At 39.6% G+C, this 22,097-nt stretch overlaps 1 protein-coding gene across 6 annotated transcripts in view; it reads left to right on the forward strand.

Moving 5' to 3' along the window:
• The window catches only part of TTLL5 (tubulin tyrosine ligase like 5), a 147,618-nt gene that overhangs the window by 52,887 nt on the left and 72,634 nt on the right, over window positions 1-22,097 (forward strand). For 5 of the 6 annotated variants that reach the window (XM_052782769.1, XM_052782768.1, XM_052782770.1 and 2 more), the window contains 8 exons: window positions 345-636; window positions 4,759-4,879; window positions 6,557-6,703; window positions 8,963-9,063; window positions 11,840-11,973; window positions 12,601-12,714; window positions 13,119-13,529; window positions 15,011-15,201. In XM_052782769.1, coding sequence (XP_052638729.1) covers window positions 345-636; window positions 4,759-4,879; window positions 6,557-6,703; window positions 8,963-9,063; window positions 11,840-11,973; window positions 12,601-12,714; window positions 13,119-13,529; window positions 15,011-15,201 — 1,511 coding nt within the window. The remainder of the gene's footprint in view (window positions 1-344; window positions 637-4,758; window positions 4,880-6,556; window positions 6,704-8,962; window positions 9,064-11,839; window positions 11,974-12,600; window positions 12,715-13,118; window positions 13,530-15,010; window positions 15,202-22,097) is intronic. The other variant, XM_052782771.1, reaches the window with a different exon arrangement.

Raw genomic sequence — 22,097 nt, forward strand, 5'->3', positions numbered from 1 at the left:
TATATGCCAGTATATATATGTAAAGATTAGGATAAAATATAGGAAAATGCCTTTGTTTCTCCGTTTTTTTTTTTTTTTTCCATTTGTAAAGTTAAGACAAGAATCTTGGTCTGTCTTCTCTGATATTGGGAAAATGGGCTTCTCAACTGTTCGATACACAAGCAGAAAGGCAGAAAGAATAATAAAGGCCAGCAATAGTTAAGATGCCATCCTAAAATTGTGTTGTTCTGTCCTTCTAGCAGAAGAGAGTTTAGAAGTAAACCAAAGGGTATAAATAGCAGGGCAGTCCTCCCCACTTCTTTTTTTTTTCTTAACCAGCATAGGCGATTTCTCCTACACTACAGGGGCATCAGAAACAACAAAGCTGTCCCTCAAGTCAGATGCACAAGGTGAGGAGGAAGAGGAGGTGGATGCAGGTGAAGATGAAGAGCTAGATAGAACTGTTGGCTCTCTTTCGGACACCCAGGTGAAAAGCAAGCCAAAGCTGTCTGACTTGGTGAAAACTGCTTGTAAGGAGAGGTTGCCAGAAAAACTCGACAAGAAAACTGGAGATGGAGGAGAGCCGTTCCTTCAAAAAACAGACTCAGGATCTCAGTTTAACTTGCTGCAGATTCTTCAAAAACATGGGAATCTGAGGTGAGAGATTTCTGCATATTTGAGTTTTGACTAGCAGCTAATATTGGTTAAAATATGGAGGATGTATGTTTAGTGCCACACTATGAATGAGTGTGAGGAGATAAGAGGACCCTAGAGAAAGGACCCTGGACTTTTGTCTAACTGTGGGCTGCCTTAACAACTAGTTGGCACAGAAAGGAGATAGTTGCACAGACTGAGAGTTTACCTAAATGCCTGACCTGTTGGATCAGTATAAAGCATAAGCTGTAGTGTCCATTGTTATTCTTTAATCTGGTGATGTAAGCTGTTCTTTGGTCAAGTCATGCTTCTAAAATGCCTCTCTGTCTTAACTCAGGGTGCCTGCTATTGAATTCTAAAATTAATCTTTTAGTTCTTTGCATTTCCAAAGAAGTGGGTATAAGCATATGTTAAACTATCCAGGAAAGGCTGGGTAGGAATATCTCAGTGCTGCCTCTCCATAAAACTAGTTGTTTCATTTTTGTGCTTTTATTTTTGGTGATAGAATTTTTACCTCTAATAATAATCTCTGCTCAAGGTTATCACATCCTGAGAGCAAGATAGGAGGTCATTTGAAAGTGACAAGTTACTGAAACATCTCATTGGCTGCTGTTAAGTATGACAGTGTGGGGCAGAGTATGTTCTGATGCGTGGCTTTGTTGCTTGAAAAAAAGAGAGGTGCTGGAGGAGATTGTATAGAATAACACCAACAAGTGTCCTACTAAATGTTTAGAAGCATGATCCTCCCCTTAAATGTGGGTAGTAGAACTGTCTATTTGCAGATGGACAGGAAGGGCAAAAAGAGCGATCATATATATCTGTGTAGGAGGATTTTACATCTTCTAGATAAGAAGCAGCATTATGTTTTCTGTGAAAAATGTCCAAAGGTAGAAAAAATAACTGTTGCTTGTTGTTCTGTTTTAGTTTAGTTTCTGAGAGCATTTATGAATTATCAAGCACAGTTAGGGATTGTTCTAATGTCTTCTTGTGGCAAGGACATTTGCTGTCATGACAGGGAGGATTCTGAAACCTGTTTGAGGACAAACATAGCAATGCTGTCATCTACCTATATATAGATCTGACTCCTGCTGAGAACATAAGCTTTGTCTGGTGTTCCTGGCAGAATCTTGCTCAGCACCTGGTACTGTTGGGATTCCCCACAGAAGTGTGTAAGGCTTGTGGTAACCTCATGTTCCAGGATTGTGCTGGGCTTGGCCCCATCTGATCTGTCATTGATGAATGCTTTGCTTGTGGGGTCAACAGGCAGAGGAGCTGAAGTAATGAAATTTTCATCCAAAAGAAACCAGGCCTATTCCAGTCAGTTTTTGTAAGTGGTAGGACTTCTCTCTCTCCTTTAGTTGACCTGATGAGGCAGTTTCTCTGCCTTCCACACATTGGGTGGTAAAGAGGTAACAGTCAAATGAAGCCTGTTTCCCCAGCTGTGCCATTCCCAGGGAAGTAAAAAGAAAACGGGGTTACTGGTTCCTGCATTTAAGGCCTCAGGTTTCAATATTCCACACACTGGAGGAGAGGCAGTATTATACAAGGACCTTCTTCAGTTTCCCATTTTGTAATCACAGAAGTATCAGGTACAGACAAAGAATTGTATTACTGTGCTGATGTTGATAACGTTGTGGGGAGGGGGGGTCCTTAATTCCTGCCAGCACAAATTTTGAACTCCTCATCATGAGATGTTTGAGTTATACCTAAAACAAACCTGGTGGCCCTAGAGAGCCCTCAGGGGAGAGCCTTTTCTGATATATGGTGGCTTGATGTATAAAATATTAGTTCTTAGTCAGGGTTCAGGATCTTCTCTTGATGTTCCAGACGTGGGAAGAGAAGGTAGGTGTGGTGACTAGCAGCATACAGAGCTCGGAAATGTTACAAAGCCTGCTGTGCATTCTGGAGTTCACTGCAAGACAGGAATTGTAACCAGGTATTTTTATCATGTTTTATTTACTGCATTACTGGTACAGCTATCCACAGAGGATGTTACTTTGAGACTCTTGTGAACTCATCATTTGCTTAGCCCTTCTTTAGACCTGGCATGGTCTTTCAGAAGCATCAAAAGCTAATGATTAAGTAGATGCATGAATACTTTTAATGTATTTTATTTTAACTTCAATTCTTATCTAAATTGATACATCGATCTCTGTAAGTGCTATTGTGTTGTATGATTTCTATGTAACACTGTAATGAAGTGTTCATGAAATTTACAGACATATAAAACAGGAAGACCAAATTTCTGGACTGAGTTTTTAATGAAGTTTCAGGGACTCGTGTACATGGACTCATGAGGACCATATAAATACCTGAGAATATTTCTAAGAAGCAGAGAACAAGTAGAGAAAAAATGGTGAGGTTCCTCAGGAATCAGTCTGAGGCTGATTTTAGCAATCAATTGAAGAATGACACAAAATGTAGAAATGTGCTAATGAAATTTGATGATGGAAAAGATTTGGGAGTTATTACCATGAGAGAAAAGTAGTGGAATAAATATGGTAAGAACTGGGTGACCATAAGGATAGGAATAATATAACTAGGATGAAATGCAGTAGCACAAAGTGCAAGGGCATGCTTTTAAGAACTAATAATTTACTGCAGAAATTCTATCAGCTGCAAATTAATTATAAGGAAAAATATCTTGCATGGTTGTTGATCACAGGAGGATTGCAAAGCTCTAGCTCATGCATGCATGAAAACACCAAATGTGGTCTAGGGTTTATCACCTGAGATACTTCTGAGACTTTATGTGGAATATAGTATACAGTTGCTATCACCCATGTTCATGGAAGGTAAATTGTGACTGGAACAGGTGGAGACAAGCTGCTAGTCTCATCATGTCACCAGTGTGGGTGCTTTGTTAGAAGACACTGAAAGATGTGGATAGTTCACACTAATAAAATGAAAACTATGGAAGAGTGTAATTGCTGTTAATAAATACATTCAAGGAAGGAGCCTCATCAGGGATGAAATTATTTAAGATACAGGACAATGTTGGAGAAAGAAAAAGCAAATATAAACTGCTCATGAATGAAGCTAGGCTGGGTAGTAAAAGAAGGTCCCTAATTACTAGAACAGTTAAGTTCTGGAATAATATTCCAGGAAAGTAATGGGTTGAAAACTTTAGTTTGTTTTAAGATGAAACTTAATAATTTTATAGAAAAGATTAGGAGACTGCCTGTGATAGAAGGGGAATCTGTCACTGCCACTAAAGTCCATCTGTTTCTACATCCTTATGAAAAGGAAAGGAGAAATCATGCTTGGCAATTCAAGGGACAGCTTGTAGTGAGTATGGGGAAAACTATGAGGAAGAGTGGAGATTGGGAGAGCAGAATGTTGGAGGAGAGGGTTTCGGCCAAGATGACAATGAACAGAATTAGGCAAAACTTTCAGCAATTTCTCTCACGACAGATGCATATGTTAAAGTGACTACCATTGTGAGGGAGTGAGAAGCAATGCGTCCCTCCCAGTCCTACCCCAGTCCTCTCCTCAGTTCATGCTCACAGCTTCCCAATATGTTCAGCCAGCTGCACAGCAGATTTTGCTGATGTTCTTTCATTCTTCAGTGATGCCTTGCTCAATGATATTTGGCTTGTGTCCTTGGGCCAGCAGAGGAAGAGCTCACTTTCACAGACTTAATTCTTTCATTTCCGATGGGAATCACAGGGTCTTTGTTATAACTCTGGCACCAGTACCAAGCTCTTTATGTATTTTATGGTCTGCTGTTGTGGTGTTCAAAATGTTTGTGAAGACACAGGCCCAAGAGAGCCTTGAATTTGGTTTAAAAATACACAGTTTTGCTGATGTTCATGTTATTGGCTTTTGGAGGAGAGTAGCTAAGGCTGTGAAAAGGCAAGAACATTCCATTTTTAGAGATGATCTTAGAACTTAAGAGTGTCTGCTGTCTTTTGTATCTCCTGCAATACCTACCCCATCTTGGTGAGCTGAAGGTCTGCTTGAAAATACTGGTGGGGTGAAGGGGTCCTCTTTCCCTTGAGCTTCAACATTTGTGCACCTAGAAGGTCCTTGCTGACTGTACTTTGGTCCATAAGCTGTGCCTGACAGCTGGAACTTTTCCCATTACTATTCTGAAGATAGCTGACTGATTCTTTTGGTCCACAGCAAAGTGCAAGCTCGCAGGGCTTTCTCTGCCTATCTACAGCATGTTCAGTTGCGACTGATGAAGGAGGCTGGTGACCAGATCCAGAATCCCACCTGGGCTGCCAAAGAGGATGAGCAAATGGTAAGAAGCTTTGTGTTGGCCAGACTGAGAAGCCAAGCTGAAACCTGCCTTAAGAGTTTTGAGGTCAGTTCCCATCCTTGGAAGAACTGAAGTCCAACTGAGATTATAGTTGTCTATCTTTGTCCACCTGCCAATGCTGTATTTTTAATATACAAACAAGGTAGGACTGCTGACTGACATCTGAGCAGCAATAGAGTAGACAGCTCTTAATGACTAGAGTGTGGTTGACATTCAAGCTGCTCAGATTTTTCACTGGTTCTCCTTCACTGATCTCTGAGCTTACCTGCTTTTGAATTCTTCTCTCTAAGATTCTTTAAGATTAATTGGCAGTATCCAGTTTCTGCTGCGTTAAACAAAGCATACATCTACTCAAATAGAACAGGTACCCAGTTAAGCTTTTTCTCCTATGTACTGTTTTACTCTTTGCAGGCATCTGCGCTTAGGAATCTTCCTTGCATTCTAGATAGAGAAAAAAGTAAAAGCCACTGAGGAGAGAAAGTTACTTTCTAGCATAGGTGTTTTTTGTTGTGGTGGGTTTTTTTGTTTTTGTTTTGTTTTTTAAAACATGTGGTGAATTTTTCTAGGCAGTATTTTAAGGCCCTATATTTAATGTATATACATTTTAAAGAGTGCAGCAAGCCCAGATACCCTCACAAACTTTTCTAAAAGAGCTTTGTACTGTAGGCTCTTGAGCTTTCTGCAAATCCAAATGTATCCTTGCTGAATGTATGTTGCAGGGAAACAGCCAGTGCAGTTCAGAGATAAAATTGTGTGTCAAGAATAATCAGTCGACTCAGTGGAAAATGTTACCCATGCTCTTTCCAAGTGGAAATTAAATCTGGCTTTTTGAGAGTCACTTTGTCTGCTGTACTGTGAAAAATAATGTTTAAAATAACAGATCAAACCAGCCTGGAGTAATGGCAGTGAGAGGCGAGCTGTGAAATCCAATAGTTTGGCTGTGAGGCTGTTCATTTATGCATTAGCAGAGCTCCTAACCAAAAGCAAATCCAGAGGGGAGACAAAAAGGGTTCAAAACACCCACAGGATGCATCTTGCCTTAGAATCTGCTTTGCCATATGTTTCCCCCACCAGAGGTCAAACAGACATGGTGGGGGATTGGAATTACATGGCTGTAGATGTAGTCATCTGTTGCTGTGGCGAGTCTGTGGCAATAGTATACATATATGAAAAGTGATGAAATGGAGCTACATCACTGTAGTGAAGATATCTGACCAAGATCCCCTTCCCTGTGATAGTGCTGAGAGGGTTTTATGTTAGTACGCTTCATCACAGGCTTTCTTTAACACATTGCAGGTTGTTTTTTGGAAATGTTTCCCTAAGGTATTGGACTTGCCCGGTTATTCTGTGTTGTTGCTGCTTTTTGCTGCTTGTTTTTTTTTCTTCATCTGACATGATTTTCAGACAAACAGTCCTCAAGTTTTCCCAATTCTGACCCACCTCAGGCAAGGCACACCATTGCTGTTCTCTCCTCACCTTGGATTTGTAGGGCTATATTAAAAATGCACATTGCAGAATGCTTTTGCCTGCCAGTTGTCAGCTCATTTTTTCAGGACAGTGTATTTAGTTCTTGCCAGTCATTAGCTGCTGTAATACCTCTGTTCTTTTGCCCACATCTTGCAGCTGATCCATTGTTAACTCCATCTCTCTTGCTTGCAGGAGCTTGTGGTACGCTTTCTGAAGCGAGCTGCCAGCAATCTTCAGCAGTCCTTGAGGATGCTACTCCCCAGCCGTCGTTTAGGACTAAATGATCGTCGTCGTATCCTGGCTCACCAGCTGGGCGAATTCATAATCTGTTATAACAAGGTGACTAATTCTTTCTTGTTTCTTCTTTTGGTAGCTCTTTTTTGGTTTCTGTTCTCTTCTTCTAAAGTATCTCCTGCTGGCTGCTGTCATAATCAAGACAGCAGGCTGTTTTAAAGGCTCTGTTCTGTAATTTACATAGTCTGTTTGCAGTTGTGCATCCAGTAATGGTAGTTTGTCTGTTCAAATTGTCAGATAGACAACAGTATTACTACATTATGTATGCAGTCTGGTAATCATGTGCATAAAAGTAAAAATAAGTGTTGAAATGAAGTGGAATTCAACTAGCAGTTTGCTTTTTCTTTGGCTTGTCTTCAATTCTAGTGCTTTGTAATGCTTCTTCCCATTTCTCCCTATTTTTATTATGCTGCTTTAGAGATAATTTTTTTGTACAGAACAGTATGAAATATGTATTTTACCATTTGTTTGGTATACTGAGGGACTGCTACCTATCTGTAGTATGGGAGTCTGTGTAGTGATAAGAAGTAGGTCCTAATTTAAATAATTTTCACCTCTTTAGATGTAGAAGATGCTGTTCTTAGCATAGTGGTTTCATGCTAATCCTTGTTTTGCAAGAACAGCTTCCCCTTTCCTTTGCCGCCTAGCATTTCTTTAGTGTTAGAACAAGCGTAGTTTAAATTTTGCTTTCAGAGGCTGCTGAGCACACAGGCCTCCAAGCTCCTACTCATTAGCAGAGGATGTTCACTTACATTACCTTGTCAGAACTGACATCTGGTAATTTGATCTGTCAAAGCAATGTTGGTATTGAACCAAATCTGTTCCAGGGAGTGCCTTGTATGCCTAATGCTCACTGAATTACTGTGTTAGGAGTAACCACAAAACACTTGGGTGGCTCTGTGGTGAGTGAAGAACGCAGCTGCTTTGGATATAATTTCCACTCAAATTGTATTCAAACATCAGGATTTTCTGCTAACTCTTGAGTAAATTCACAAAATAAAGCTGTGTAACTGGTAATAAATCAGTGCATAAACATATTTTCTTAGTTAAAACAAGTGAGAACAGATCACTTGAGGTTTTAGGATGTACACGTTTAAGCCATTGAGAGACTCTTAGGCTATGAGGTTTTTGATGTCTGATTCCAATGTATAGATGACTTTCACTGACTTGTAACTTCAGATTCAGTAGGGCAATCCTATTAACCATTATGTATCTTCTGTAATGACACAGAAGAAAAAATACTATCTCCAGCAAACTACATAAAACAGATCACATAATGTCCAGACTTTTACTTAAGTAGTGAAGGGTAGAGACATGTCCCAGAGTGGCTTTTTCTTTCCCCTCTTGAATTATCTTTCAAAAGATGTATGTGACCTTTTCATCATGGGAATGCTCAGAGTACCAGTAGGAAGCAATGAAGTGGAGGTCAAGTCTGGTCAGATAAAGCTTGTATGCTGGTATTGGTATTTCAGACAGGCCTGTAGGTTTTTTTTAAACAAAAATGTTTGTATCAATACAACCTCTAGTGTCAACAAGTTCTACTGGTGTAAAATAGATCATTTATATCTGAGAGCTTGCTCCCATTCTCTCACACAAAGGCTTACCATCTTTTATTCCAGTATATTTTAGTGTATAAACGCACATTTGCCACAAGCTGTACTGTTTTACTTTCTTTGCTTTTGCTAAAGCAGTATATTTTTGGTATGTAGATAAGCCCTCAGCAATTTGCTGCATGACAAGAGAAATTTACTCAAGAAGAGAACTCCTAGTTTATGGTAGGAAATGTGGATGCCCTCAGCAGACCTTCTTGATTGAGTTTATTTTATATTTTTGTCCTCCTTTCTTTTGGAATATCTCCTTTTGGGACAGATGCTCAAATAAAAGCTATTTTGAGGAGCTCTGTATTTGTGACAGAAACAGGAAAAGTAGAAAGGAGACCTAATATCTGTAAAGAATGATTTCCTCCCCCCGCCTCCATACTTCCTTATGTCCCAGCAAAGGGTGTATTTGAGGGAGCAGCAGCATGTATTTATGAAGGCTTGACCTCTTCTCAGCAAATTAATTCTAATAAGTTATGTCAGGTGGAGGAATGAGGAGTTTAGTGTATGCTTAGCATGCTGTCTCTGGGGCTGTCTATTATTTATCCATTGTGTTGCACATAGTGAAATAATTTGGCTCTTTGGAGTTGATGTTCTTTTTTCCTTAGATCCCATGGAAATGTTTTTTGTCCTCTCTGAGCTGTAGCTATGCCATGGAACATAAAGTAAATACATAGAGATACTTACTGATACTGCTTATTAACAGGAAACGGAGCAGATGGTTCAGAAACGACCAAAAAAGAAACAGGAAGAGGAGGAGGAGGGAGTGAATCCTGAAGGTTTTCAGAACTTTATTACCAGAGCAAGGTAGGAATAGATTTTATTCCCTTTGATAAAGGATCTCCCAGCCCTGACGGTGATGGGATTGTTCTAAGGATGATCTGATTGATCTAAAGGCCTCCAGATACCTTTACTGACTGTAGCACCTGCTTCTGCTCTTGCTGGGGGACAGAGAACTTGTCTTTTCTCTTTTCTTCCTTCCAGCAACCAAATACTTGTAGCATCAGCATCTGGTGCATAGAGAAGGACATACAATAGATGTTTTGACCATTAAGTAGATTCCCAAAGGATAGCAGTGGTTGCCCTGGTCTGTGTAAATTTCAAACTGATGCTGGTGAGCTAATGGTTGCCTTTCCTGTGATGCTGGCGCGAATGTGGCAGTACTTTGGAAGGAGAATGAAACTAGAGCTGCTGCTCAGATGGCCTTGAGCTGCTGTGGTTGAACAGTTGTTGTGGCTCTGGCTCTCAAGTTTCTGCTCTCAGAAACAAATTTCATGCTTGCTGCCTCTCTTCAGGAACTCTCCAGGTCCGGACTTTCTGAGATGAGGAAGGAAGGGAGTTAGACTCCCTGTCTTCATCCTAACCTCTTATTTGGCTTGCTAAGGCAGTTCAGTGCAAGCGGTTACTTTCACAATGAAAAAGCAGCATTTTCTAACTGTGAATTTTATCTAACTCTGAACTTTATCTGCCTTAAACTTACAAAAGTCTGGTAGGAAATGTATTTTGAAAATAGATAAATACTCTTTATGGCCTGTAGTATTGTATGAAAAACAATGGTATAGCTATCTGGCTATGGAGAGCTCTGAAATTATTCAGTGAACCGGAATTATGTCCTCAAAGCCTCTGATTCTTGAGCACAAAACCCGATTCCTTTTGAGTCCTTTATTTGACCCATATATGACATGTCTATATGGGCAAGGACCCCTGTCAATATCTCGACAGGTAGAGTTCACCTGCCTTTTTAATGCCCTTCTGTTTTCTCTGGTAAGGTTAACAGTCACTGCTTCTTTTTCACGGTCAGTTATGAAACTATTCTTTCTTTTTCTCTGTTTGGATAGCACTCTTAGTGACAGATTAGAGGTGGGTGATAGCTGAGGCTTTTTAACGAAGTTCAGGAGGGTTCACAGTCTCTTTTGATGCTACACTGTCATGAAAACAATGAATTTTACATTTTGCTAATATAACTGATGGAGTCATTACCACAACAGATTTACAGGCTCCAAGAAAAATCTCGCTGCTTTTCAGATAGAGTTCTATAAAAGAATGATACTCAAGATGTCTGACTACCATATACCATAGCATCTACTCCTGTTACTAGAAATGCACATTAGATGGGCTCACGGCATGCTCTTGGTTCACTGACATCTCTGGCCACAAAAATGACTGTTGCCTCCTAGGGCAGGTCATTTTGCTTTTTGCCAGAAATACTAAGAGATGGCTGTTTGCGGCAGAACTGCATAGTCTTCTGTTTCCATGTTATTGGCTACCATGCCATCATGGCCTGATGCATAGTCTAGGCTGTGACTGGAGATTTTTGCTGGGATCATCTCCTGAGTGATAAAGAACAGCAAAAACCAGTTTGCCAACGATCAGGCAATTTCTAGCAATGATGTTTCTGCTTCTTGTGAAGTATCAGGTATATTTGAAAACTCTGATACCTGACACTACTTTGCACTGTGCTTGAAGCTTAAATGAGTGAGCTAGTCATTTGGAGCCAAGCAAAGGGGATAGATTTCCACTTTGAGTGTTTGTTCTGCAGTACAGTGAATGCAACACTGGAGAAAATGGTTAATAAATGTTGCCACTTAATAATTGGGATTGTCTCATTGACTCTCTAACTTTGATATCACATGGATGGCATTGTGCTTAGTTATACACATGCTACAACCATTGCTTCTAAATGTCCTCAGTGCAATGTAAAATTATATACTTATGCTGGTAAATTGACTTAAAAGCTTAAAGCACCTTTCCACCAACAACTTTTCATTCTTCCATTTCCTCTTCACCTCTATTCTCATTGGTTTGGGAGGAAAGATGAACTTTGCAGCATGCGCTGAAGGCCCAAACTCCAGTGGGATCAGTTTTAGACATTGCTTTTACCAAAGCTCACGCTAGCCCAAGACTAGCGCAACTGTGATATGCAGAGGATATTTTGCAGGATTATAACTGCTGCTATGCAAATTTATATTCCTGTGTTAAACTCTTGTTGTAACAAAAATGAGAAATATATGCAAGTTTTGTGAGATTCACAAAAATATTGACTGTTCTGTTTGTTTACCCTACAGTTTTGGCTAATTAACAAGCTCTTCCTTCCTCTTTCCTCATATCCCCCTGCCCCAACCCTGCCCCCAGCTGAATTGAAACTACTAACGATGACTATAAAACAGAGTGCTGAGCTCAGTTCTTCATGAACAAGATAGCTGCTTGTTCTAGAGAACACCTGGGGAAGATTTGCAAATTTAGTTGTGAACTGAATCTCTCCTGTTGAACTGATCTCCCCAAAAATGTGTTTGGAATTTTGACTTGCTCTTTATTTATCCTGGGAAGCCTCCTGAATGCCTTGAATTTTCTACTGCATAAGAAAATGGCATTTCAGTGGGAATCTCAGGTTTAACCAAGGCATGTTCCTTTCCTTCTGCTCTTACCCTGCAGAACTGAGCAAATCATTAGCTCGTCTGGCCTCACCTTTTTTCCCACTCCCCTCTTCAGTCTTCTTACTGTTTCTTGTCTTTGACTATCAGTTACATGAACACGGAAAAACTTAGAATCCTCACTTATATCCATTCTTCTGTCCTTATTGTAGTGAAAGTGACCTGGAGAAAGTGCTGACATTTTACACACACAAAAACAAGTCAGCAGGTGTCTTCCTAGGAACAAATTCCACAAGCACAAAACCCAGCAACACCAGGAACCAGTCAGAGAAACACCCTCAAGGGGGTAAGTTTTGCAGGTAGTTTTGAGATGATGTTGCCCAGACAAATCCAGTTTAACTTCAGTCTATGGAAGGAGAACAACCCCTCCAGACTGTTACTCAGGCTTCCTGAGGTTGCATATCTTTTTTTTTTTTTTTTTTTTAACTGACTCTATATGTGAAGACTAGAGTTAACTGCACTCCTACCTTCTTTGCCTGAAGTGAAATGGAATGAATCTGGACTAGCATTTATAAGGAACTAGATACGGTGGCTCATGACTGAAATAAGAATGTGCGAACTGAAGGCACTGAGATTTGAAATGAACAGAGAATCCTGAAATCAAAGTAAGGGTTGAGGGAAATCAAGGCCTGTTAAATTGTGCTGCCTGCAGTGAGCATACCCATTGGAGGGCAGAGTCTGTATAATTGAGCCTAATTAGGTGTTCTGTGGAAGGAAGTACAGTGCCGGCCATACATACCCAGTAGTCCATGCTACTGTACATGACAGCACAATTATGATCAATAGAATTGCATGGTCTACAGTAAACATTAGCAAGAAAGTCCACTGTAACAAGGTTTAAATTCTGCTGTCCTGTTCTAATGATATCACAGTTTGCATTGTTCTGCTTCCTAACTCCTTGATTTTGTTATAGAACATCCTGACATGGTGAAAAAAATAAAAGGTGATCAGCCCCAAAATTCAGTTGCAGATCTGCCTGCAGGAGGAGCATTAAAAGGCTATAAACTCAAAGAAGTCAAATCAACCTGTAAGTGAACTGGCTTAAATCATCATCAAGAGAAAAATAATGAATGCATGTACTGTTTTTAATACTTTTTTTAAACAAAGATTGGAACCTTTGGGTTCAAACTGAGGGATTGAAATGCCCGATTTTGAGGAAGATTCTGCAGGTTTTTCTTTTAAACTGAAAAGAAGATAATGTACAGTGAGCAGTATGAAAGAGTTAGCTGCTCCTCTGTGGGGGAAGATCTAGATATGGCAAGCTTTGAAAGAGGATATTCATCATGTAGAGCCTCTTCTTGTCTTTGCTGATAGATAAAGTCATTTTGGCTTCAGTGTGTCTGAGTAGAGGAATCTTTGGTGTGTTGATGTTATCCAAAGGACCTGAAAGGCAGCTTTTTCTCATGTAGTGTGCTCATTATCTTTGTGTAGTTCCAGAAGGACCCACCTTCTCCTTAAATGCTGAAGTGAAATTACCTCAGTGCGGCCCTCCTAGTGCTTCTTCATCTGTTACTGGTGCCACGTTCCAGAGAAGTACCAGTTCCTGGATACCAGCTCAGCCTCCAGCCTCTGAAAATTCACAGGTGCCTGGTCACCATTCATTGCCAGCTCCTCTGGTTGGTCCCAGGCTGATTCAGTCCCCATCCCCACTACCATTCTTGCAGAGCACAGCTCCTGACAGCTCTTCTGCCTTCACAAACCCAGTGTCCAGTGAGGCCTCTAGCCTTGCAGGGTTACATCGTTGTCATTCTGGTAGCTACACCATTGGCCCATTCTCATCTTTTCAGAGAGCTGCTCAGATCTACAGCCAAAGATTGTCCCGACCATCCTCTGCAAAAGTAGGTGAGTGTTCTGGGATGTATAATAACCTGCTAGTTCAGTATAGAGATTGTTCAATCTCTGTTCTGGAGTAGATAGAAATTTTACGTTTCTAGAATTATGAGTCTTGTTGAATGATGCTAAATTTCTCATGGAAAGACAGAGTGCAGAAAGCAGGCCTTGTTTGCCAAAGATGCCCTTTTATTGAGCAGATGAACAGGGAATCATAGAATCGTTTAGGTTGGAAAAGGCCCTTAAGATCATTGAGTCCAACTGTTAACCTAACACCGCCAAGTCCACCACTAAACCATGTCCCTAAGTGCCACGTCTATGCATCCTTTAAATACCTCCAGGGATGGTGACTCAACCACTTCCCTGGCCAGCCTGTTCCAATGCTTGACAACCCTTTTGGTGAAGAAATTTTTCCTAATATCCAATCTAAACCTCCCCTGACACAACTTGATGCCCTTTCCTCTTGTCCTATCACTTGTTACCTGGGAAACCGACACCCACCTCACTACAACCTCCTTTCAGGTAGTTGTAGAGAGCGATAAGGTCTCCCCTCAGCCTTGAACTTTGAACTCGGCCTTTGAACTTGTTTGAAAAGAGCTGGGAAATGAATTATTGTATATTTTTGCTTGATTCTGTTACTGATCTCTCTTGTTTATCTTTAGTGATTTTAATGTAGTTTTGGTCCATAGAAGTCCTATCTCAGTTTATGTGCTGTTCTTAGTTCTGTGTTTCTCCACCATGCAGAGAAATCCTTTAACAAAACCTCATAATTGTTGAACACTTACAGGTGTGTCAAGACCTCCAGAAAAGAAAGATCTGAATGAATCATTACTGTATCTCATTCTCTAGGACCCTTCAGCACTACCATATCTAAAAGTATCTTAAAAACAAGATCTAGAGACCTCTCATTTACCATGCTGGGGTAAAACATAGTTGTGCAATGCAACTTTAGAGTGTAAGGAATCTGAAGGGTAGAAGAAACTGTAGGAATTTATGGATGCAGCCTGTAATCTATTAGGAAAGTTTTGGGAACCACACACAGGCTAACAGCTGTGGTCCTGATAATTTTTTTTTTTTTTTTTTTATGATGGTATACATTTGCTTTAGGTTGTACGTCAGGATCAGCACATGTTCACTAGGGTTGCTGTATATATATTGACAACCTTTCTAGCATTAAAATAAATCTGACTTCCCAAGTGAGTAGCTTATTTAAAAGGATCCATTATTTTTTAAGAAAAAACATTATAATTTTAACTTGGCTAACAGCAGCCAATATTCTCTGGAATTGGGTGCCATTAGATACATTATGATAAAGAGAATATGGGTTTGGAATTGACAAAAGCTCATATAGGCAATACCCATGCAGAATAGAAGGCTGTATTCTCCCTAGAATGCGCAGAAAGTATCATACCTGCTTTTGTATCTCTGTGATCAGCAGGCTGAGACAGTCTGACATACTGCTCACAAAGCATATCCAAATGTTTGTTTGGTAGGTTTGTGCCATCGTAGTCCAAGTGCGCAGCGTGTGGGCTCAGCCAGGATGTACAAAGATGCAGAAGATACTTCTTCCCAAGGCAAACGTTATAGCCCCAGTATGGTAGCAGCAGAACTGCAGCAGCTGGCAGAAAAGCAAATGGCCTGTCAGTATTCCCCACCAAGCCACATCAGTATCCTTACACAGCAGGTATGTAATCAGTAGAGTCCCTGTGACAACAGAAAAGTCTGTCACAGTCTTCTGTGTCAGCACTGGGCTGGGCTGAGACATGCTGGAAGAAGTAAATCTCGTGAAAATTGATTACTGTCATACTGTTGTTTTGAAGTGTTTACAGTGACCAGAATTTTGATTTTTTTATGAGATGACAAGAACGTTGCTAAAGTCCTTTTATAGAAGAAAGTGAGACTGGGCAGAGAATTAGAAAATATGTTATAAAAAACCAAACCCATGCTTGGTCTTATTAAACAATAAAACCAAGTCTTCTCAGATTTGTCCTTCCATACGATTTGCTTCCTCATTCCTCCAGTGTGTCATCATGGTGCTGGGAATGGAAGTCTGCAGAATGAATTCTGATGTAAATTCTAAATTCCAGTAACATTGTAAAGACATAATGAAGTACTTACTAGCTTGGGATATGATAATCTTTTTGCTAAACATGGTGATATAGATCCAATTTACATTGGTTTCTGGTAGAATTCCACTTAGGGGGTTTTTTTTTTCCACTTAGCAATTTTTGAGTTCTTATGTCCTAAATGGCTACACATGTAGTCTTTTTTTTTCTTTGTAATATGCTATAGTTGTGTTCATCAAAGGTGTTCAAGTTGGACACTTCTCAGTTAATTAAGCTGCCAACTGGAAGTTCTCCAGGATAGGCGCTTTGCGTCAGAAATTAATTTTTTCCCTCTTTACTTGCTAGGGACAAACAGTTTGAATATCTTCACTCTGATACTTTGATTTTGGAAGTATTGTTTTAACAGTGATGTTTTGCTAAGTTTTCTGAGGCATGTTTAATAGTTGTAATAGCTGCTGGTATTTGCTTCTTTCAATTTTATTGTTATATGTTTGGATTTTGAATATCTGGTTAGATGATTGGCAATATGCCTTTTTCAAAAGGTGAGGTGCATTTATAACTCTAGGAAGCTGAATAGATTTTTGGACCCTTCTACATCTAGTTCAAGGTTTTGATTCAGTCTGGGCAATTCCAGAACTAACACAGGCAACTCTGGTCTTTGCAGATAGGTCTTGAGCTTTAAAGGATAAGTCACAAAAACAAGGCACCTTCCTAGTGATGAACTCAGAAGAGAATGTGAGCACTGAATATACCAGTGATTCTGAGGCCTGATCTCACGTCAGGCCAGACCCTACTTAAAGAATTTGATCTTTCAAAGACTGAAGTGGTATGGGGAACATCAGGAGAAGCTTGTTTGCTTGTCCAGTAATATTCAGAGCTGTCAGTCTGGTTCTCTTAATGAAATCAGAATTCAGCTTTTTAAGCTAAACTTTGTCAGTAACACTGTTCAAAAAATTTGGTAGTGAAACATTTTCATTCAGGAAATGCTGATTTGTTGAAAGCTGAATATATGATGGTAATTGCCTCCTTGAATAAAAATTAGTATCTAAACAAATATTTGGGAAAAAATTTAAATGCATCTATTTCATTTCAGTCTTTTCAGAAAAGAACTTTTAAAAATAAATTCATAGACTTTCTCCCTAAAGCCACTAATTTCCCACTTGGCTCCAACTGCTGTGGTTTCTAAGGTCTGTCTAGAGAACCCAAGTTGTCCTCTTGCTGCTATTTATATAGCTATTAGATGATTTTTAAACTTCTGGATTCCTACTATAGCTAGTTACTGCTAGTTAAATTAGGAATTACAGAAGGCGGAATCGAGAGAGGAATTCACAAAGATCTACATGGGAAGGGCTGTATAGCTTCCAGAGCACAGCTGTGTTGGGTGACAAAGGAATGTACTCTGGTAACTGTAGGTGGTGGAGGTTGAAACCCATTTAGCCACCAGTCAGTCAATCAGTGTAGGTGTACTCAAGTCTGAAAGTAGCTATGAAGTGCAGCGGTAGCTCTGGAAATGTGTTGCTTGTGGTAAATGTGTCTGCATTGCTTTTTGCTTCTGGGTTCTCCCAAGATACTTTCTCACAGAACAGGTGGGAAATGTATAGAAGGAGAATGAAGGTGCTAATTCCCTTCTTTGTTACAAGCAAACAGTAAAGACCTTAGCTCCTAGCAGACAACATAGATTTTCTGAGTCACCTTGATATATTTTGTATTCAGCTACACAGTGTTTGTACAGGCTTTGTTTCTGTAGTGAAACAGAGAAACATGGGTTGGGTTATGTCTTAGTGGTCTTCTGTCATCATGAAAAAGATCCATGTAGAAAGGGATTCACAAGTCAATGAAAAGTTTAGAGCTGGAGCTCTATCTGATAATGAATTTCCTTCCTGCGCCGGCATCCATTCAGTTCTAGGCATCTGCTCTGTGCTGTGATTCTCCAGGCCATGTTTCTGCAATAATCCCTTTGGAGGGATTTGGAGAGATGAAATCTGAAGCTTGCTTAGTATGAAAATTTGGATGGTTTAGTTGAGGACAGTTTTTCTTTTAAGGCAATCTGATTCTTCAGTACTGAATTTATGACACATAGTAATTTCTAAGCTGAGACTATTATTTTAATCATACCTGAAACAGTGATGTTTTGGAAGGTTCAGATGTAACTGCAAGGCCCAAAGGAACATAGCTAAAGCATATAGCTACTACTTGTGCTTTTCTTTTTTTTTCCTGGACACTTTCTACTCTTCTGTCATCTAAGACTCATTTGGATTATTTTTTTGATCCAGCCTGGCTTTTAAAGCCTGTCTTGCAACAAGGACCAAGGGTTTTAGTTCTGTGGGAAGGCAAGGCTGCCATGACAATGAAGGGCAACAAAAGGTACCAGCATACAATAAAAGCATAATAGTATGGCAGCAAGTGCCTGTACAGGCAAAACGGGAGGAGCCAAGCAAGGGTTGGGCTCATTGTTGAGGGACCTGGAACCAGGACACCTGGCATTGAGCCACTAGGTATGGATGTGGATTTGAAGCAGGGGGATTGAATGAATAGAAGTGCAGGCATTACAGAGTAGGCTGGCTGTTTGGAAAGTGATTTGCAGAAGAGTGGATATTGGTGAAGCTATATGGCAGCGCTGTGTGGTTATAGATTTGGACAGACAAGGATTTGGTCTGAACCAGGAGGGGGGGAAATAGGGGCAGAAGAGAGAGAAAGATGTGGGAGAGATTTAGTAAACAGCTGGATAGAAGTGAGAAGTCAAAGACCATTGGTATGGGTTGAAAGGGAGAAAGACTTGCCATGGGAGTGTTTGGGGACTCTGGGTTGTGTAATCTTGGTGGCTTTTGACAGGAGAAGTAAGGGTTTGAAAGCTGAGAGAAGGTTAGAGGTAAGGCTTGTATGAGGGTGATTTAGTTAAACAGGTCACTACTTTCCTATGCATTTCTAGACAGCAGACTCTGAATTGTTATCTTCTCCCTCTTCACTCCTCTTTTTAAGCCACTTGAAATATAATAGTCTTTTTAAAGTAAAAGCATTCTAAAATAAAATGGTATGAAGACGACCCCGGAAGAGAACATCACATAACTACATAAAAAAATAGTACAATTGTTTAAAGCCACTCCCAGAAACTTGGAGTTAGTCTACCATGTTGGAAAGTACCTGGCTGGTATGAAAGGGACTTGATATTTGGACTTAATTATGTTCAATGGCAAGACTAAGATTATTGATTTGGAGGGTGTGTGTGAAAGAGAGACTTTTGAAAATATTACTATTGCTGTGGACTGTGTTTCTTTTCCAAGGGCAAGAACTTCTAGTGAGAGTTGAATGCCTTTGTGCCTTGGTTCCCTGTGTTGTGCCCAACTGTGTCCTGGGGACAGGGGTACTCTGAATACATTACCTCCTTCCAAGAGCATCTGGGAAGCTTGTTTTCCATTCCCATTCTTGTGAGAATTGCTTCTGGTATCTGTGTACTAGCATGGGTCTCCAGGGTTCCCAGGAATGTAGCCTCAACAGCTGTGCTTGGAATGATGTTGCCATTCTGGTTGGGAGTCCACTTCTGTCCCTCTCCAGTCCCTGCTGTTCTTCACTGTTTCCTATCGATGCCCAAAGCACCTGTTTCACGTTTTTTCTCTTAGACTCTTGTGTTCTACCCTCTGTATTAAATCAGTTTAATTTATTAAGCCAATTGGCTGCTGAAATGACAATGTTTAAAGGGAAAATTTTAAGTGTAAGTATCTGATGAGCTTCGAACAAGTTACTTAAAATCTGACATCTTAAGAAAACAAGATTTTTGTGATTACATCAGCTTTCTGTCTTGTCAGTCCTCTCCGTTCACTTCTGAAACACCAGATGGGAACTTCACAGTGATAATCATAAAGTGAACAGTTCTTATAATATGGGAGGTGGAGATGGTAGGAAAGTAAAGCCTCTACTGATGTGCGGTTTCATTCCCTTGTACACAGTTTTTGGTCCTCACAGACTGTCTTACAAAGTGTGTGAGAACATTATGCTTTTCATTAATCTGCATTTTTGAAAAATATTTTTCATTATATCATCTAAAATTTCATCAGTGTATCTTCATGCTTGCAACATGGAGAAAACAAGGGTGCCTTCACAGTGGTATACAATAGAAATATTGATCTAGAACACATAAGAACTATTACTTAATCCCCTGCATCACTGTATGATGCCTTGCTGCCCAGTTGCAGGAATGAGAGAGATATGAATAGAGAGAAAAGAGGAGCAGTGTTATTCTATCTTAGACTAGAAAAGGAGCAGCTGTTTGGGTAACTTCTGTAACTTCTTTAATGGTAAGTGCAGGAAAGATGTTGCCTTAAGGACACACTGGAGTATGACAATCTCAAGTTAGGTTGTGGAAGGTAAATACTCAGCATTACAAATTAATAAATACAGTGAAGCTGCTAGGGAGAATCTTTATTGTTAAATATAGCTCTTAACAATGAATGTTAGTTTTTACTTCTGAGGAATTTTATTCCATTTTATTTACTTAAAACCACACATTTACAATGTTTTTGTGATTACATAAAATCTAATAATAAAGCTGATTTTGAGGTTATGACAAACTGCCTGATTTTTGCAGTACTCGCCATCCTAACTATAGTACTCCACAGTATCCAAAAATAACAAGGTGTTCCTCTAGTAAACTACCCAATATGTTTGGGAGCAAGCAACACAGAAATCTCTATGGAAAATGTGTGCCTTTGAGTATTCAGCATTAACCTGATAAGTTCATGGCTGAGTAGGATAATAAGGAGGTGTCTGAGCTCAAAAGCTCATAAGAAAATAAGTAAGAAAGAGAAAACACCTGTCCAAATTCCCCAAATTTCAGCTAAATTAATCTTGAAGGTAGCACGTTCTTACCTGTTTCCTGAAAAATGTGAAGTGCATAGACGTGCAAGGCCCATGAGAGTGTTTCAGTCGAGGGCTAAAATCAAGTGGAGTTCAACATACCTGTTCTGTTTGGACTGCTGTCTAGCCAGTCAGAATGCATATATTAATTAGCAGTGAACAGGCTTCTAATTTGGAACTAGCTGCAACATGTGCTGCTTCTTGCTTGTAAGTTAGGGGGACATAGGGAAGAAAGATCTTGAAGATATAGGTAGCAGACTTGTGAATGAAGTGGTTATTGGCCAGGGAGACATGCGGGGATGCCACAGGAAATCAGTTTTCCTTAAATATGCTATTGATTAATTTATTAATTCAGTGGGGATATAGTCTACGACTGTAGAAACAAATTTTGGAGGATATGGGCATTAGAGAGATTAAATACTTTCTTTTGCATTATTTTTCACTATAGTGGATACAGAGGAGATACGTTTTCTTTCCAGGTAATGAAGTTAAGCTCCTAGGAGAAAAGATAGGCAAAAAATGTTTTGTGAGACTTCAGTGGCTGGATGATGTACATGTAGGAGTTGAAAAACGCAATAGTAAAGTGACAAAGTTTCTACTGAAAGGTAAAACTGGTATAAAGGACAGAAAGGCAACAAATGTGCTTATCTGTAATAAGGACCCTAAAGTTTCCTGTAAATTAAAGCACTGAGTCTTGCTCCACTAGCAGATATATATTAAATTGAAATCAAAATGGAATTTTAATTCACCCAGATAAACATAATTCAGACCAAAAAAAACCCCAAAACACCCAACTCATGTTTTGATCTATCAGAAATCTTTGAGCTGAGAAAAATAACATCTAGTGAAACTGGTTCTTGTTGTTCAAGCTTTAAAAAAAGTTTGACAAGCTTTCAGCAATGACTGTTAAGCAAGCCAGGTATCTGTAGGGTGAGAGGTAAAGTTTTTTTAGAGATTGAAAACAGACAGAAAGCAAATGAAAGAGTAACTAGCCAGTTTGCTATACAGCAAGTGGATAACTGAAGACGCAGAATACAGAATGCACACGATGGAGTGTAAAATTAAAGAATTGAAAGGAGGAGGTTCATAATGACTGGCATATTATTACCTAAAGAATGAATATAAAAGCAAGCTATTACAGGGTAATATGGGATGAGAACTTACAGTAGATTAACTACTCTATAGTGTTCATCCATGTGAACACATGCTTATGCAGCTCATGTTTTACTACATGAGGTAACTTCTTGCTACCTTCAGTATAATGTGGGCTGCAAGTGTCCAGATGTTCAATTACTGTGAAGTTATATGTGTGCTGTATACTTAAACTTGAGCCTACCTCCTGGTAATTTGTCAGTATGTCTGTATTCTTTTGATTATTATGAGAAAAGCTAAGAGAAATTTAACAACTGCATTAACTGGACAAGACAATGGCACATGAAGTTCTGTGTTTACAAATAACTGATTACATGACAAGCAATAATTTTAACCACTTCAAATAATAAGCTTTAAATTAGTCATTTGGGGGAGAAAAAATGAGTTTTGTTCTGGAAAGCTCAGTGGAGATACTTGTTCTAAGTCAAGCAGTAAAGGCAACAAAAAAAAATTATTAGCATGTTTAAGGAACAGGATAGGAAGTAGTATGTAATTATGTAAGCATCAATTT

The sequence above is a fragment of the Harpia harpyja genome, chromosome 3, assembly GCF_026419915.1.
Source record: "Harpia harpyja isolate bHarHar1 chromosome 3, bHarHar1 primary haplotype, whole genome shotgun sequence".
NCBI lineage: Eukaryota > Metazoa > Chordata > Aves > Accipitriformes > Accipitridae > Harpia > Harpia harpyja.